This window comes from Schistocerca cancellata, chromosome 10, assembly GCF_023864275.1.
Source record: "Schistocerca cancellata isolate TAMUIC-IGC-003103 chromosome 10, iqSchCanc2.1, whole genome shotgun sequence".
Lineage (NCBI taxonomy): Eukaryota > Metazoa > Arthropoda > Insecta > Orthoptera > Acrididae > Schistocerca > Schistocerca cancellata.
This window is the reverse complement of record NC_064635.1, coordinates 38,474,120-38,490,077: the sequence shown is the minus strand read 5'-3', so window position 1 is coordinate 38,490,077 and position 15,958 is coordinate 38,474,120. Positions and strand designations below refer to the sequence as shown.

Below are 15,958 nucleotides of genomic sequence, written 5' to 3'. Positions count from 1 at the left end.
AGCTCAGTATCTATGCACCCAAATTGCGTGAAAATGCAATCACATGTCAGTTCTAGTATAATATATTTGTCCAATGAATACCCGTTTTTCATCTTCATTTCTTCTTGGTGTAGCAATTTTAATGGTCAGTAGTGTATTTGTACAGAGAAATTACTGTGAGTTACTATTGTTAATACACTCCTGGAAATTGAAATAAGAACACCGTGAATTCATTGTCCCAGGAAGGGGAAACTTTATTGACACATTCCTGGGGTCAGATACATCACATGATCACACTGACAGAACCACAGGCACATAGACACAGGCAACAGAGCATGCACAATGTCGGCACTAGTACAGTGTATATCCACCTTTCGCAGCAATGCAGGCAGTTATTCTCCCATGGAGACGATCGTAGAGATGCTGGATGTAGTCCTGTGGAACGGCTTGCCATGCCATTTCCACCTGGCACCTCAGTTGGACCAGCGTTCGTGCTGGACGTGCAGACTGCGTGAGACGACGCTTCATCCAGTCCCAAACATGCTCAATGGGGGACAGATCCAGAGATCTTGCTGGCCAGGGTAGTTGACTTACACCTTCTAGAGCACGTTGGGTGGCACGGGATACATGTGGACGTGCATTGTCCTGTTGGAACAGCAAGTTCCCTTGCCGGTCTAGGAATGGTAGAACGATGGGTTCGATGACGGTTTGGATGTACCGTGCACTATTCAGTGTCCCCTCAACGATCACCAGTGGTGTACGGCCAGTGTAGGAGATCGCTCCCCACACCATGATGCCAGGTGTTGGCCCTGTGTGCCTCGGTCGTATGCAGTCCTGATTGTGGCGCTCACCTGCACGGCGCCAAACACCCATACGACCATCATTGGCACCAAGGCAGAAGCGACTCTCATCGCTGAAGGCGACATGTCTCCATTCGTCCCTCCATTCACGCCTGTCGCGACACCACTGGAGGCGGGCTGCACGATGTTGGGGCGTGAGTGGAAGACGGCCTAACGGTGTGCGGGACCGTAGCCCATCTTCATGGAGACGGTTGCGAATGGTCCTCGCCGATACCCCAGGAGCAACAGTGTCCCTAATTTGCTGGGAAGTGGCGGTGCAGTCCCCTACGGCACTGCGTAGGATCCTGCGGTCTTGGCGTGCATCCGTGCGTCGCTGCGGTCCGGTCCCAGGTCGACGGGCACGTGCACCTTCCGCCGACCACTGGCGACAACATCGATGTACTGTGGAGACCTCACGCCCCACGTGTTGAGCAATTCGGCGGTACGTCCACCCGGCCTCCTGCATGCCCACTATACGCCCTCGCTCAAAGTCCGTCAACTGCACATACGGTTCACGTCCACGCTGTCGCGGCATGCTACCAGTGTTAAAGACTGCGGTGGAGCTCCGTATGCCACGGCAAACTGGCTGACACTGACGGCGGCGGTGCACAAATGCTGCGCAGCTAGCGCCATTCGACGGCCAACACCGCGGTTCCTGGTGTGTCCGCTGTGCCGTGCGTGTGATCATTGCTTGTACAGCCCTCTCGCAGTGTCCGGAGCAAGTATGGTGGGTCTGACACACCAGTGTCAATGTGTTCTTTTTTCCATTTCCAGGAGTGTACTTCACAATCAACTGATCTCTCCCACTCTTGGTTAATATTCACACTTGCACTTGCTACAAATAGGACATTTTACTTACTCATTCTTCAGTTTTAATATTTGTGCTTCTGAATATAAGCTAGCTTCCTATTTGTCGAATACTCCGTATTTATAACGCTACGTATCGAAATTTCTCTGTACAAGAAAACGGTAGAATATTCACGACTTTTCTCGAACAAATGCCACACAGAATAATGTATCGATATCACTTTTCTCGTAGGTATGTGTTAACTATCTATATGCCTGGCAGAAACGTATAACATACGATGATGCGGACGCGCGTGCTACATAGGAAAGTACAACCACTCGATAGCTCGATTCAGTCGAGTCGACTGACGAAAGAAACGAACGAATAGCATGCGGAGTGACCGGCGGGGGCGGCAATGCGGGCGGCCCCTTAAGGGGGAGGGGGGCGCGCCCACCATATGTATCCGCCACTGCACAAAGTACAATAGTATTTAAGTAAGGTTTCCCTTGCTGTCCTGCTTCCATAGTATATATTGATATGTCAATCAGTTTTTGTTCTGGGACAAAAACCAACATTTTCAGCATAGCCAACAAAGACAGCTTGTTGTCCGCCGGCCAGTATGACCGAGCGGTTCTAAGCTCTTCAGTCTGGAACTGCGCGACCGCTATGGTCGCATGTTCGAATCCTGCCTCGGGCATGGATGTGTGTGGTGTCCTTAGGTTAGTTAGGTTTAAGTAGTTCTGAGTTCTAGGGGACTGATGACCTTAGATATTAAGTCCCATAGTGCTCAAAGCCATTTGAACCATTGAATTCAACTTTTTATTGCACTTTGTTGGATGAACATTTGGTTTAAAATTCTCCAGCTTATGCAGATGCCAATTCTTCCCTATGATTCACTAGTCAATAATCTTTCCATCAATACTCCATGGTCCAGTTAAATAAAAGATATGTGACATATTTTTACTCTTTATTAGAGTATAGATTTCAGTAAATATTTGTGAGATATAAAAGATTTGTAACAGACCTGATGTCCACCCAGGTCATTTCCCAAGACAAATTATAACCTCAAAGGTTCCAGCTAACATATCTCCCCTTAAAGAAAGTGCACTGTGGTTGATTAGTCATGCCTTCTACAAATGAATGGGATTGTTAAATCAGAAGGTCCTTAAAAGTATCAGTTTTATTTCTAATTCAGTTGATTAAATTTAGCTATCATGTACATGAATGGCACTATGTAGTTTAGCACAGCTGCACAATGAATACAGCATACAGTTCAGATTTTTACAGTGTTTGTATTCTCTTAATGTATCCCTGGAGTAGCTGTTTCATGATGGGATATGCAGAACATAATCAGTGTATGATTTGCCATTCACACATAACAGTGCAGTGTATTTCAAGCTAAACAAAACCTTGCATTTCCTCATATCTAGACCCTGTGTTTATTTCTCAGTAATGCCCCATTATAACTGATTTGTTTAACATCTGCCTGCATCCTCTGTATTTATCACTTTTTTCTTCCAGTTTCAGACATGTACTTCCTGCGAGTTGTCTACAGCTACTACAGAACACTACAGAAATCAGATGCTGTCAGGGTAGTGGTATATGACAGAAATTTTTGGTGAGGTGATTACAGTTGGCAGTTGAATCACCATTACTTCTGTAAAATGCATAGCTCATGAAATTTCTTTGGATGTTTCTGAATGTTGAAGGAAGAAAAGTTATCATTATCATGATTAGTTTTGACAATGAATGTAGGATACAGATATAACATTTATCATGAATAGTGTTATACCCTTGACTAAACCCAGTGTTTCCATTTTCATAAACGGAATTTCATAAATAATTCCAGAGATCATCGAAATGTGCAAGAATTCATTTTGCAATTTTTTCCGTGGAACTTTTTATTTATAACTCTAAACGTTGCATCTAGCAAAGCATAAGTCATTATTTGGTGTTCAATGTTGACAGACAAAGTATACCTTTAACTTTCATTATGTACCTTTCTGCTGCTGTATTTCAATTTTTGTAAGTAAATGATGATTTTCATCCTATGTTACTTGTAACTTGTAGGACAAAAATTAGACTTTTTGACTATTTGATGTTGTAAACTAAAGATTAATGCTTGAATGTATTTAATTGCAATTAATAAATGAATTCTATTCCAATAGCTTTGCTAATTCTCTTCTATAAATCTGTCCACTTCATGAGATTTTGATTTTGTAGATAATTAGTGGTCATCTGTTAGACAGTATAACAGGAGGGACTGGCAAAAATTATGACATTTACAAAAGCAAAGACTACTTTTTTCAAGGTAACTGGACTGTACCCAAATAAACTGTTTATTACTATTACTATTATTATTATTATTAATAAATATTAATACAATAATTTCCATACATAAATCCATCAAGCAATAATTAAAAATTTAGAATATAAAATATCAGCAGTCAGGGTTTACAATGGTTTATTCTACCTGTTGCATGTGATATTCTGTCTGGTGTAAGAAGTAGATTAAAGTGTGTTAAATCATTTAGTTATTTCACACATTATTTGCATGGGAAGGAATTACTAGGTTTGATGACCTATTACTGTTGCTTTATGTAACCTGTCTGAGCTTAGTTTGACTTTGAACCATAAAAAATTGAATCTTTGATAAATGGAGTATACCAACGATAAAGTCATGCAAGTTGTGTGTTAAAAGAATTAGGATCAATTAACTCTGCTGCAGAAAGAGTTACCTAGTCCTAGCAAACATAAATGAGTAAAATAAAATGCATGACATTGGTGCCACAGAGGGATACTTTGAGGCAACTCTTCCATAAGGCAAAACTTAATAACTGTGCAAAATAAACAACTTAGTATTATGTATGTTGTTCTAACCTATATGTCTATTTAGGCACACTCGTGTTAAGAGAGACAGCATGTTCATATTCATAGAACATATACATTAACATGTTCTGCAGAAATTACTATCATTTCAGTCAGCTTGTTTCAGCATGCGTCCTGTTGCGTAGTAGGTGCAGGGTCCACCATAGGCCTGATAACGTGTACCCTGCATTATGGCAATAATGCATATAAGGCGTGAATCATTGCCTGTGGTATAGCCGCCCATGGTGCATTCACCTCGTTCAAAACCTCATCTGTGTTGTTTGGCACTGGGTCACAGCACTGCAACCATTGTTTGACCATATCTCGTACATTTTCAGCTGGAAACAAGTCTGATGACCTGGCGGACCAGGGAAAAAGGCTGACGTCCTATGACACCAAGAAGGCACATGTTTGTGCAGCAACATGTGGTTGTGCATTGTCCTGCTGAAAAATGACATCTGGAGTGTTGGGTGGAAAGGGTATGGCTACGAGTCACAGCATGTCATTCATGTAGGTCAGATTGGTTACAGTGCCCTGGACATGCACAAACTATGATTTTTGCTTGTACCCAATAGCATCCCATACCACAAGGCCAATGAACCATGAACCATGGACCTTGCCGTTGGTGGGGAGGCTTGGGTGCCTCAGCGATACAGATAGCCGTACCGTAGGTGCAACCACAACGGAGGGGTATCTGTTGAGAGGCCAGAAAAACGTGTGGTTCCTGAAGAGGGGCAGTAGCCTTTTCAGTAGTTGCAAGGGCAACAGTCTGGATGATTGACTGATCTGGCCTTGTAACACTAACCAAAGTGGCCTTGCTGTGCTGGTACTGCGAACGGCTGAAAGCAAGGGGAAACTACAGCCATAATTTTTCCTGAGGGCATGCAGCTTTATTGTATGGTTAAATGATGATGTCGTCCTCTTGGGTAAAATATTCCGGAGGTAAAATAGTCCCCCATTCGAATCTCCGGGTGGGGACTACTCAAGAGGATGTCGTTATCAGGAGAAAGAAAACTGGCGTTCTACAGATTGGAGCGTGGAATGTCAGATCCCTTAATCAGGCAGTTAGATTAGAAAATTTAAAAAGGGAAATGGATAGGTTAAAGTTAGATATAGTAGGAATTAGTGAAGTTCGGTGGAAGGAGGAACAAGACTCCTCGTCAGGTGACTAAAGGGTTATGAACACAAAATCAAATAGGGGTAATGCAGGAGTAGGTTTAATAATGAATAAAACAATAGGAATGTGGGTAAGCTACTACAAACAGCATAGTGAACACATTATTGTGGCGAAGATAGATACGAAGCCCACGCCTACTACAGTAGTACAAGTTTATATGCCAACTAGCTCTGCAGATGACGAAGAAATTGAAGAAATGTATGATGAAATAAAAGAAATTATTCAGATTGTGAAGGGAGACGAAAATTTAATAGTCAAGCTAACACTTGGTTCAAGACTCATGAAAGAAGGTTGTATACATGGAAGAGGCCTGGAGATACTGACAGGTTTCAGATAGAATATATAATGGTAAGACAGAGATTTAGGAGCCAGGTTTTATATTGTAAGACATTTGCAGGGGCAGATGTGGATTCTGATGACAATCTATTGGTTATGACCTGTAGATTAAAACTGAAGAAACTGCAAAAGGGTGGGAATTTAAGGAGATGGGACCTGGATAAACTAAACCAGAGGTTGTACAGAGTTTCAGTGGGAGCATAAGGGAACAATTGACAGGAGTGGGGGAAAGAAATACAGTAGAAGAGGAATGGGTAGCTTTGAGGGATGATGTAGTAAAGGCAGCAGAGCATCAAGTAGGTAAAAAGACGAGGGCTAGTAGAAATCATTGGGTGACAGAAGAAATACTGAATTTAATTGATGAAAGGAGAAAATTTAAAAATGCAGTAAATGAAGCAGGCAAAAAGGAATACAAACGTCTCAATAAAGAGATCTACAGGAAGTGCAAAATGGTTAAGCAGGCATGGTTAGAGGACAAATGTAAGGATGTAGAGGCTTATCTCACTAGGGGTAAGACAGATACAGCCTACAGGAAAATTAAAGAGATCTTTGGAGATAAGAGAACCACTTGTACGAACATCAATATCTCAGATGGAAACCCAGTTCTAAGCAAAAAAGATAAAGCAGAAAGGTGGAAGGAGTATATAGAGGGTCTATACAAGGGCGATGTACTTGAGGACAATATTATGGAAATGGAAGAGGATGTAAATGAAGATGAAATGGGAGATATAATATTGCATGAAGAGTTTGACAGAGCACTGAAAGACCTGAGTCGAAACAAGGCCGCAGGAGTAGACAACATCCCATTAGAACTACTGACAGCCTTGGGAGAGCCAGTCCTGACGAAACTCTACAATCTGGTGAGCAAGATGTATGAGACAGGCGAAATACCCTCAGACTTCAAGAAGAATATACTAATTCCAATCCCAAAGAAAGCAGGTGTTGACAGATGTGAAAATTACGGAACTATCAGTTTAATAAGTCACGGCTGCAAAATACTAACGCGGATTCTTTACAGACGAATGGAAACTCTAGTAGAAGCCAACCTCGGGGAAGATCAGTTTGGATTCCGTAGAAATGTTGGAACACGTGAGGCAATACTGACCCTACTACTTATCTTAGAAGCTAGATTAAGGAAAGGCAAACCTACGTTTCTAGCATTTGTAGACTTAGAGATAGCTTTTGACAATGTTGACACGAATACGCTCTTTCAAATTCTGAAGGTCGCAGGGGTAAAATACAGGGAGCGAAAGGCTATTTACAATTTTTACAGAAACCAGATGGCAGTTATAAGAGTGGAGGGACATGAAAGGGAAGCAGTGGTTGGGAAGGGAGTGAGACAGGGTTGTAGTCTCTCCCCGATTTTATTCAATCTGTATATTGAGCAAGTAGTAAAGGAAACAAAAGAAATATTCAGAGTAGGTATTAAAATACATGGAGAAGAAATAAAAACTTTGAGGTTTGCCGATTATATTGTAATTCTGTCAGAGACAGCAAAGGACTTGGAAGAGCAGTTGAAGGGAATGGATAGTGTCTTGAAAGGAGGGTATAAGATGAACATCAACAAAAGCAAAACGAGGATAATGAAATGTAGTCGGATTAAATCGTGTGATGCTGAGGGAATTCTATTAGGAAATGAGACACTTAAAGTAGTAAAGGAATTTTGCTATTTGGGGAGCAAAATATTTGATGATGGTCGAAGTAGAGAAGATAGAAAATGTAGACTGGCAATGGTAAGAATAGCGTTTCTGAAGAAGAGAAATTTGTTAACATCGAGTATAGATTTAAATGTCAGGAAGTCATTTCTGAAAGTATTTGTATGGAGTGTAGCAATGTATGAAAGTGAAACATGGACGATAAATAGTTTGGACAAAAAGAGAATAGAAGCTTTTGAAATGTGGTGCTACAGAAGAATGCTGAAGACTAGATGGGTTGACCACACAGCTAATGAGGAAGTATTGAATAGGATTGGGGAGAAGAGAAGTTTGTGGCACAACTTGACTAGACGAAGGGACCGGTTGGTAGGACATGTGTTGAGGCATCAAGGGATCACCAATTTAGTATTTGAGGGCAGCGTGGAGGGTAAAAATGGTAGAGGTAGACCAAGAGATGAATACACTAAGCAGATTCAGAAGGATGTAGGTGGCAGTAGGTACTGGGAGATGAAGAGGCTTGCACAGGATAGAGTAGCATGGAGAGCTGCATCAAACCAGTCTCAGGACTGAAGACCATAACAACAACAAAACCACAAGGCCTTGAGTTGGCTCTGTAGGTCTTGTGCAAATGCATTCACTGCGATGCTGCTCCCTCTGCCTACAGTGAACCAAAATGCTACTATCATTTTCAAACAAACATAACCTGAATTCACCCCAAAGCACTATCTCATGCCATACCTGTCTCCAGTGATGTTACTCCATGCAGTACTGTCATCTAGCATGCTTCTGCACATTCTTCAAAATTAGGTGGAGAAGTGGTCTATACACACATAACCCATGCCATAATAAACGGCAATGGACTCTCACCCCTGATAATTTACGATGTGTTCCATCGTTCCTTCAGACCGAGGAGGAAACAGATCTGGCCTGCAATGCCGTTCCAGTGAGGTGTGGATCTTCTTGATAGGTGGTCTGGGTGGTGCAACCTGACCCATCTTCTTGAATTTCTTGGTCTTCCATGTACCATTCTGCACACACCTGTTGCTCTGCCGAAAACCTTCTTCCCACATGAACAGTAGTTTCTCGATTTGATGCATCACATTCTCTCATTCAAATTATGCACCCTCTTTGAAACCCACTGATTCAACAGTACAGTTTCCACACATGTCTGCGAGGCATCCTGTGTGCTGTTCAAGTCACACTGATCCATTACCTTCAGTTTATACTGACAACAAGAGCCACAGGTATGCCTTACCTTTAGGTGGTGTTGCGTCGCGATATCAATGTTGACCTTGAACTCATTGACCGACATGGTTCAAATGCCCATAATTTCTGCAGAAAATACTAATGTACATGTCCTATGAATATGACCATTCTATCTCTAGTGATTGAAGGTGTTCTGTTTTTTTCTGAACACGAGTGTAATTGGGAACTAACTGATTCCACATAGATTTACACTTTGGTGCTATTTCAATTTGTTCTGAACAATACACTTGAAAATCATGTATGCTGCTGAGACTCTCATAACACAGCAGAAGAAGAAACAATATTCACTACCCTACAACAACTATAAATTTGCGACATGAAATAGTAACATAGACAGATATGATACCCTATTATAATCATCCCCTGAAAATAAAAAATCTGGCAGACTGTAGAAACATTCATACAGAGATTAATGTGGTTCATGTCGTTGAATTAATTGTGTATAAGAAATGAGTTCTTGAGCAGAGGTAAGTACTTAGTTGACAGGATCCAGACAGAAACATTTCAGAATGTTTCTCATGTAATCAGGTAATAACAGCTGCACGCAGTTTCTGAAGGTGTATGAGATAGATAAATGTTTTAAAAAAGAATAGGCACATTGATAAACATAAGCCATGTGGGTGACCATGACTTTCATTTTCGGATATGAAGAAGACCGGAATACACAAATCAGACTGCATCAGAAAGGATGAAAGATATAAAATACAAGGTCGTAGGAAATTCTTGTCTGCTGATACTTCAAGTAGAAGAAATGACGTACTATGTACATTATTTGAATGTCACAGTTCACAGCATAACATTTTTATAAATGTGATCTATTAAACATATAACTAAGCAAAAAATACATATTACTAACTATATGTACTTTGGCAGCTACATGTGTGGAGTTGGTCTTTTGCAATGAGCCTTGAATACTTTCCACTTCTGATTTTGATGAGATTGTTGTTATGGAGGCTGTTCTATGACTTCTGAAATTTTGTATCCACTTACGATGGAATTTATTTTTGTAGGAGTGCACAATGATCTGTAATTTCCTGGAAAATTTTAGCTGTGCTCCAGTTCAAGACTTAAACCAGAGTACTTGATTTTTCTTGTGAAAGTGCTCTTCCACTGAGCTATCCAAGCACCCCCGCTCACAGCTTTGCTTCTGCCACTGTCTTTCTGTCCTGATTCATGGTTCAATACCGCAACTGACTGAATGCTTGCCTGTGTCAGCTGAAGATACTAAGATATTCAAACTACATACTTTTCCATGTTTTTATTCACACTTGAAAGCATTGTATAATAAAATGGCTTACCACACCTTGCAAGCCCAGTAGTGTTACAGACCATTTTATTATATGACTTTTCAGCTGTTTCTTGTTTAGCATTTTCACCTGTACTGTCACAATGTTCAATTTTTTTTACACTTTATTGTATATCAGTTGATACACTCACAGCTCAGAAAATTTTGTCACTGTAAATAAACAAATGTATGTTCAGTGTGTCATATTCTAATTGCTCTTTTTTTATTTTTCTGTTGTGCTTTTATGCTATAACCAGTGGTTGCTTTGTACATGGCATTCTAATAACGTTTTTATTCATGTGCATGCAGTTGATTGAAAATGGCTACCACATTCAAAACATCAGAGCCCAAAATAACATTAAAATGGAAACAAAAATAGCCTATTCAGGAAACTAATTTTTTTCTTGGATAAAGAAAAGAGCACTATACTACATAAAACATGCTGCATGGAAACATTATTTCTTGTTAGATAGCAAGGAAATTATTAACTGAATTACTAAATGTTGCACTTGTAGTGATTCTCTATTAAAAGTAGCAGTCTAATTTCTATAACAAAAATTCTGCAGTCCTCAATTTGTCCTTATTTGAACACCACAGTGCATTGATAGGCATGGTACTATTGGAGGTTGCATGCACAAAGCTTCCTCTATTATTTCAATTGATTTACCGAGCCAGCGATATGGGGTGCACAGGTTGATGTGGAATCTGACCATGTACAGTGTGTAATTTTTCACATATGTAATTGTTTATAATTAGCACATAGAATGTCCTCTATGTAACTGTATGTGGTGGCTTGACACTCATTCTATGCAGTAAGGACAAACTATGCCAATAGTAGGTCTGTATTGCTTCACAGCACTGTGCATGTTGCACTATTACTAGTTTGTGTATGAGTACACCTACTTGATTGCTTGAAAATGGATACCACATTCGAAACCTCAGAGCCCAAAATAACAGTAAAATGGATACAAAAACTACTAAATGTTGCTCTTAGATAAAGCTGTAATAGAGGAACAGAAGAAATAGGCAAATACCACCACTAGACGAAAAAACATGCAATGTTATTAGCTGTATTAAAAGAAAACTGTACAAATGGATCACAAATCCACAGTGTCACAAAGAATTCTGGTTTTATTATTTGGATTTCAGAGAAGAAGAGGTCTTTCCTTTAGAGAAGCACATTATTGTCTTCTATGGGCTTTGTTGTTTACATAGAATTCAGATGGCTTTCTACCTTGGCCCATTACTTTGTGTAAAACCAGGAGATGCCTCTGGTCTGGAGACCATGATAAGCTAAACCATTACTTATTAGTTATTAGGGAATAATTACTTGTGTGTTAGGATACTAAAAAAAATCACTTAACTATCAGCTGGCAAACAGTCACTTGGCTTGGCTTTCATTCTGTAAACTGACGTCCATCATCTGTATTGTAGACAACATATTGGTTATAGATACTGCTGTATGTTACACAACTACATCTAAAGAAAAAGACTGAGACATCTCCACTATTCTTCTCAGGGCCATCTTAATGATCTTGGGCACCAGGGAGCGAAAAATCAGCTTGAGCCTCCTCCCCCCCCCTTTGCCATCATTGAAAAAAAACTAACAAAATTTACTTTTTATGTTGCATTTTTTATTTAGTACTTCCTCTAAAATAAAGTTAACTAGGTTTTTCTGGCTTTTTAGTAAGCAAACTTTTTAATGATATCATCTGTTTTGAAATCTACTTATGATGGCCAAATCTGTCAATCTATGTTGGGGCATGGTTGATCAAAAATTATTTTTTATTATTTTCAATTTTGAAAATAAATGTATACCTTCTGCAACACAGGAAGAGTTAAATACATTTTCGAAACACAAGACATTAAATTGTGGGAATAAATGTAATTTAACACATCTAGCAGAGTTTTTGTTGGTTTTTTTCCTTTGTTGGTCAAAGGAGGGGGCACAAGCTGATTTTTCGCCTCCTGGCACCCAATACGGTTAAGACGGCCTTGAATAGAATAGTGGTCATGTAGCTGTGTAATATACAGCAATATAACAGAAATGCCTTCCAAATACGGATGTTGAGCACCAGTTTTCTTTACAAAAAATAAAGGAAGCAATTCCATCTCATTAATTAGATCTTCCCCATCAATAGCCAATTTATTTCCGTCTGTTAACTCTTGTTGTAAGTGTTTTTCTTTGGTCTCTCTCCAATTGACTCGAGCTTTCAATGTTTTGAAAAAATGTTGTTGTGTTCTCTTAACAAATCAAATCTTTCATTTAACTGTAGAACAACTGTACCAACTAGAAAAATATAAAAATTTACTTTAAATTTGGTTTTTGGGCCTAATATGGCTTATCCGCCGCTTTCTAATTAAAAAGTAATTTTCAAAAAAGTAGATGAGCAGTTTGGGCAAATTCAGGTTGACATTCTAAATCTTCAGCAATTACTTTTATATGCCTAAATATTTTTTGACCAGATTGATCATTTTGACCACCTGTGAAAGAAAAACGCCTGACTTTTGCAAAATTTTGCTTTTTTCTGATAAATGCTATACCATACTACAACTGAACATATGAACCTGTAGGTCTTTACTTTTGACACTAATGAATTCGCTATGTGTCTTGCGTCACTGTCGTACTTGTCACTGATAAAAATAGAATATAATGCATCGTAAACTTTATCCATATTAATGCAAAGACCTCTTGAAGCATCAACACGAATTTCCCATCGTGTATTTGAAAAAGTGTTTATTGTCATAGTAGGTATCTGGTTCATAATGTCATCCCAATGTGAAGTTGATGCGGAAAAAATGCGTATATTTCTTGAACAATAGAAAAAAGATCGAGCCTTCTAGTGAGGTTCTAGTGGCGCCATTTACTACGAACTGAGACACCAGCCGCACATGGAACGCAAAAAGCATGGGGATTCATGTCCTATATTCTTTTCTCTCGTGTTTGCCCCATTATCACATCCTTGGCCTTGTTAGTTCAATACTGCATGATTTTAACAGATCTAACATAAGTTGGTAACCGTTGTTCAATAGTCTCAGTTATTGGTAAAAAACATAAAAAATGTTCTCTTAAATCAACAAGTTTTGTTGACAGGTTAAAATAAACGAACCTTATAATAACTGTAATTTGTCCTGTGTGTCATTTGTGTGATCTAGAATGAAGAATAGTGTTTAGGTTGTTTTAAAAGATCAACTATAGCTGTTATTTTTTCAGAAATTAAAGTAAGTAATTCGTTTTGCATATTATGGACAAGATAATGGGGTGTGCAATCTGTTCTGATTGTACATTATCAAAGTTACAATTACACTCTATCGACGTTAAAATGTTCCTTTATTTGATTAAGATAGTTTTTCAGTGGATCCTCTAAAATTTAAATTTTGACCTGCTAAAAAATTGATAATGTCAATTATCGTCTTCAAAACTGCCGTCCACCTCTTTTTCTCATGATTTATTAGCGTATGATTTACAGAGTACAGTGTTTGATCTTTTAGTCACTCTTTTTTAAAGAAAGTATGTGACCGGAACTCTTATCATGACTTCCTAAATTTCTCAGTATTTGCGTCTAGTCTTTAAAACGAATTTGACCATTAAAGGCAGTGATATTTATGTTAAAAAGCTTACAGTAAAAAGAAAATACCGAAGCTGTCGATTATGAATAAACAAACCAATAACGACGAATAATTTCGTTATTTTGTAACTTTCTACTATAATCATCATCATTATCATTATCATCATCGTCATCAGCCAATTCAATCATTAAATGATGTGGCCTCTTCGAGTCGTGGATTCAGGTAGGCTTTCAGCAGTCTTCTCCAAGTGGGACGGTCTTGAGCAGTTCTCTGCCAGGTGTTACCAGCGATCTTCTTGATGTCTTTGTCCCATCTGTATGGTGGTCTTCCTCTACGCCTCCGGTGCTCTCTCGGACTCCACTCCAGTACTAGCTTCGTCCATCTGTTGTCTTTTCTTCTTGCGACGTGGCCAGCCCACTGTCATTTCAAGGAACCTGCTGTTCCTAAGATGTCATTGACCTTCGTCACAGACTGGATGTCATCTGCCCTTTTCCTATCCTTTCTTGTATAGCCCAGCATTGATCTCTCCATAGCTGTCTGTGCTAAGTTTCCCTTTTGTGAATGAGTTCAGTGTCCATGTCTCGCAGCCATACGTCATCACAGGAAGAATGCATTGATCAAATACTGCTTTCTTCAGATTTACTGGAATTTTTGATCTGAATACTTTTGAATTCTTCCCTAATGCTTGCCAGCCAAGCTTGATGCGTCGATAAATTTCTGGCCCTATGTCTCCCTTTATATTTATAATCTGGCCAAGGTAGACATATTCACTGACCTCTTCTAGTAGACTGTCCTTGACTTTCACATCTCCAGCTAGGACCTATTTGTTGGATATTACTTTTGTTTTGGACAGGTTCATGTTCAAGCCAACCAGCTGACATTCCGATGCAAGATCTGGAACTAAGTTTTGAAGCTCTGCGGAGTCTTTGGCCAGTAAGGCAATATCATCAGCAAATCTCAAGTTGGTAAGCCTTCTTCCATTAATTCTAATTCCCTTACCTTCCCAGCTCAGCTTTGACATAGCCATTTCCAATACAGCAGTGAACAGTTTTGGGGAGATGGGATCGCCTTGCTTGACACCCCTCATGATGCGGAATTCCTGAGTTGATTCGACGATGTTAACATAAGTTGAAGAATTCTCGTAGATTTTCCTGAGAACTTCAATGTATGCTGCTCCCACTACTATAATACGCGTCACTAAATGAGCTATTGTTATCAGAAGGATATGTAGATATTTTAATCTGAACTGGTCAGTTTTCCTTTAAACACAAGATTATTTTATCGGGTATTCAGAGGTCGGGATTGATTCACCTGGGTAGGTGAGGTACTAGTGCAGATAGTATCTTTCTCATGAACTAAGTGTCTCTTCTGACGCAGGTGTCTCGTTTGAAGAAGGTATCACTTCTGATCGACCAGTTAACGTTGACGAAGATGTCCCTGAAATCCAAAATACCAAAGTCAGCATTTTGGACAGGTAGCCATAAGTCGTGCCTCAAAAGGACACCACTGTTAAAAACCAAGAAAGTATATAAATATGATGGGGCATTTTGTATTTGACTGTTTCCTGTAAATCATTTAAGCGATTAATTACGTTATTTTATGCCCATAATAAGCTTTTTTCCATGATAACTTTACGTATTTACAACAGAGATCGAATATTAAAATAATTTAGAAGCCTGCAAAAATGTTTCCCTCTAGTCACTTGATGCCAGTGACATTATTTTATAGGCGGCTCTATCTGTACTGTACGCCCAAAGCCGATACGCAGTAGTGACTTTTCCTGGAATTTACACTGTAAAAAATGAGTTGTAAATGGTGTATTCCACCAAAATGTAAAAGCGTATCTATAAAAATTCTGAAAATTTCTTTTTAAAATTGCAAAAATACGTAAAATATGATTGTTACTCATTCGTAGAGGCCCAACGATGTAGCCGACTTTTCAAACGTTTATGTCTGTGAGGATAATTTCAGTGTGTATGTAAACACTTCAGTCAAACTCATAAATCTATTTAATTCTCAATTACGTACTAAGATGCCTTACTGCAAAAGCGTAATATGGTATCATGCACAGATTTGAGTGCTCACGCCACGAAGCAAATGAATACTACACAGCTACAAAACACGTCATAACGGCGAAAACTCTGTCTACGTTTGACTTTCTGTCAAACGACCATAAGTCAAAGTAATCAGCGTATT

The 15,958-nt window shown here is 39.3% G+C and overlaps 1 protein-coding gene across 1 annotated transcript in view; it reads left to right on the top strand.

Annotated features, from left to right (window-relative positions):
• The window catches only part of LOC126106682 (uncharacterized), a 379,708-nt gene extending 376,322 nt beyond the window's left edge, over positions 1-3,386 (top strand). The window contains exon 12 of the mRNA XM_049913049.1: positions 3,127-3,386. Within this exon, the coding sequence (XP_049769006.1) occupies positions 3,127-3,227 (101 nt within the window). The 3' untranslated portion in view covers positions 3,228-3,386. The remainder of the gene's footprint in view (positions 1-3,126) is intronic.
• Positions 3,387-15,958: the final 12,572 nt, after the last annotated feature.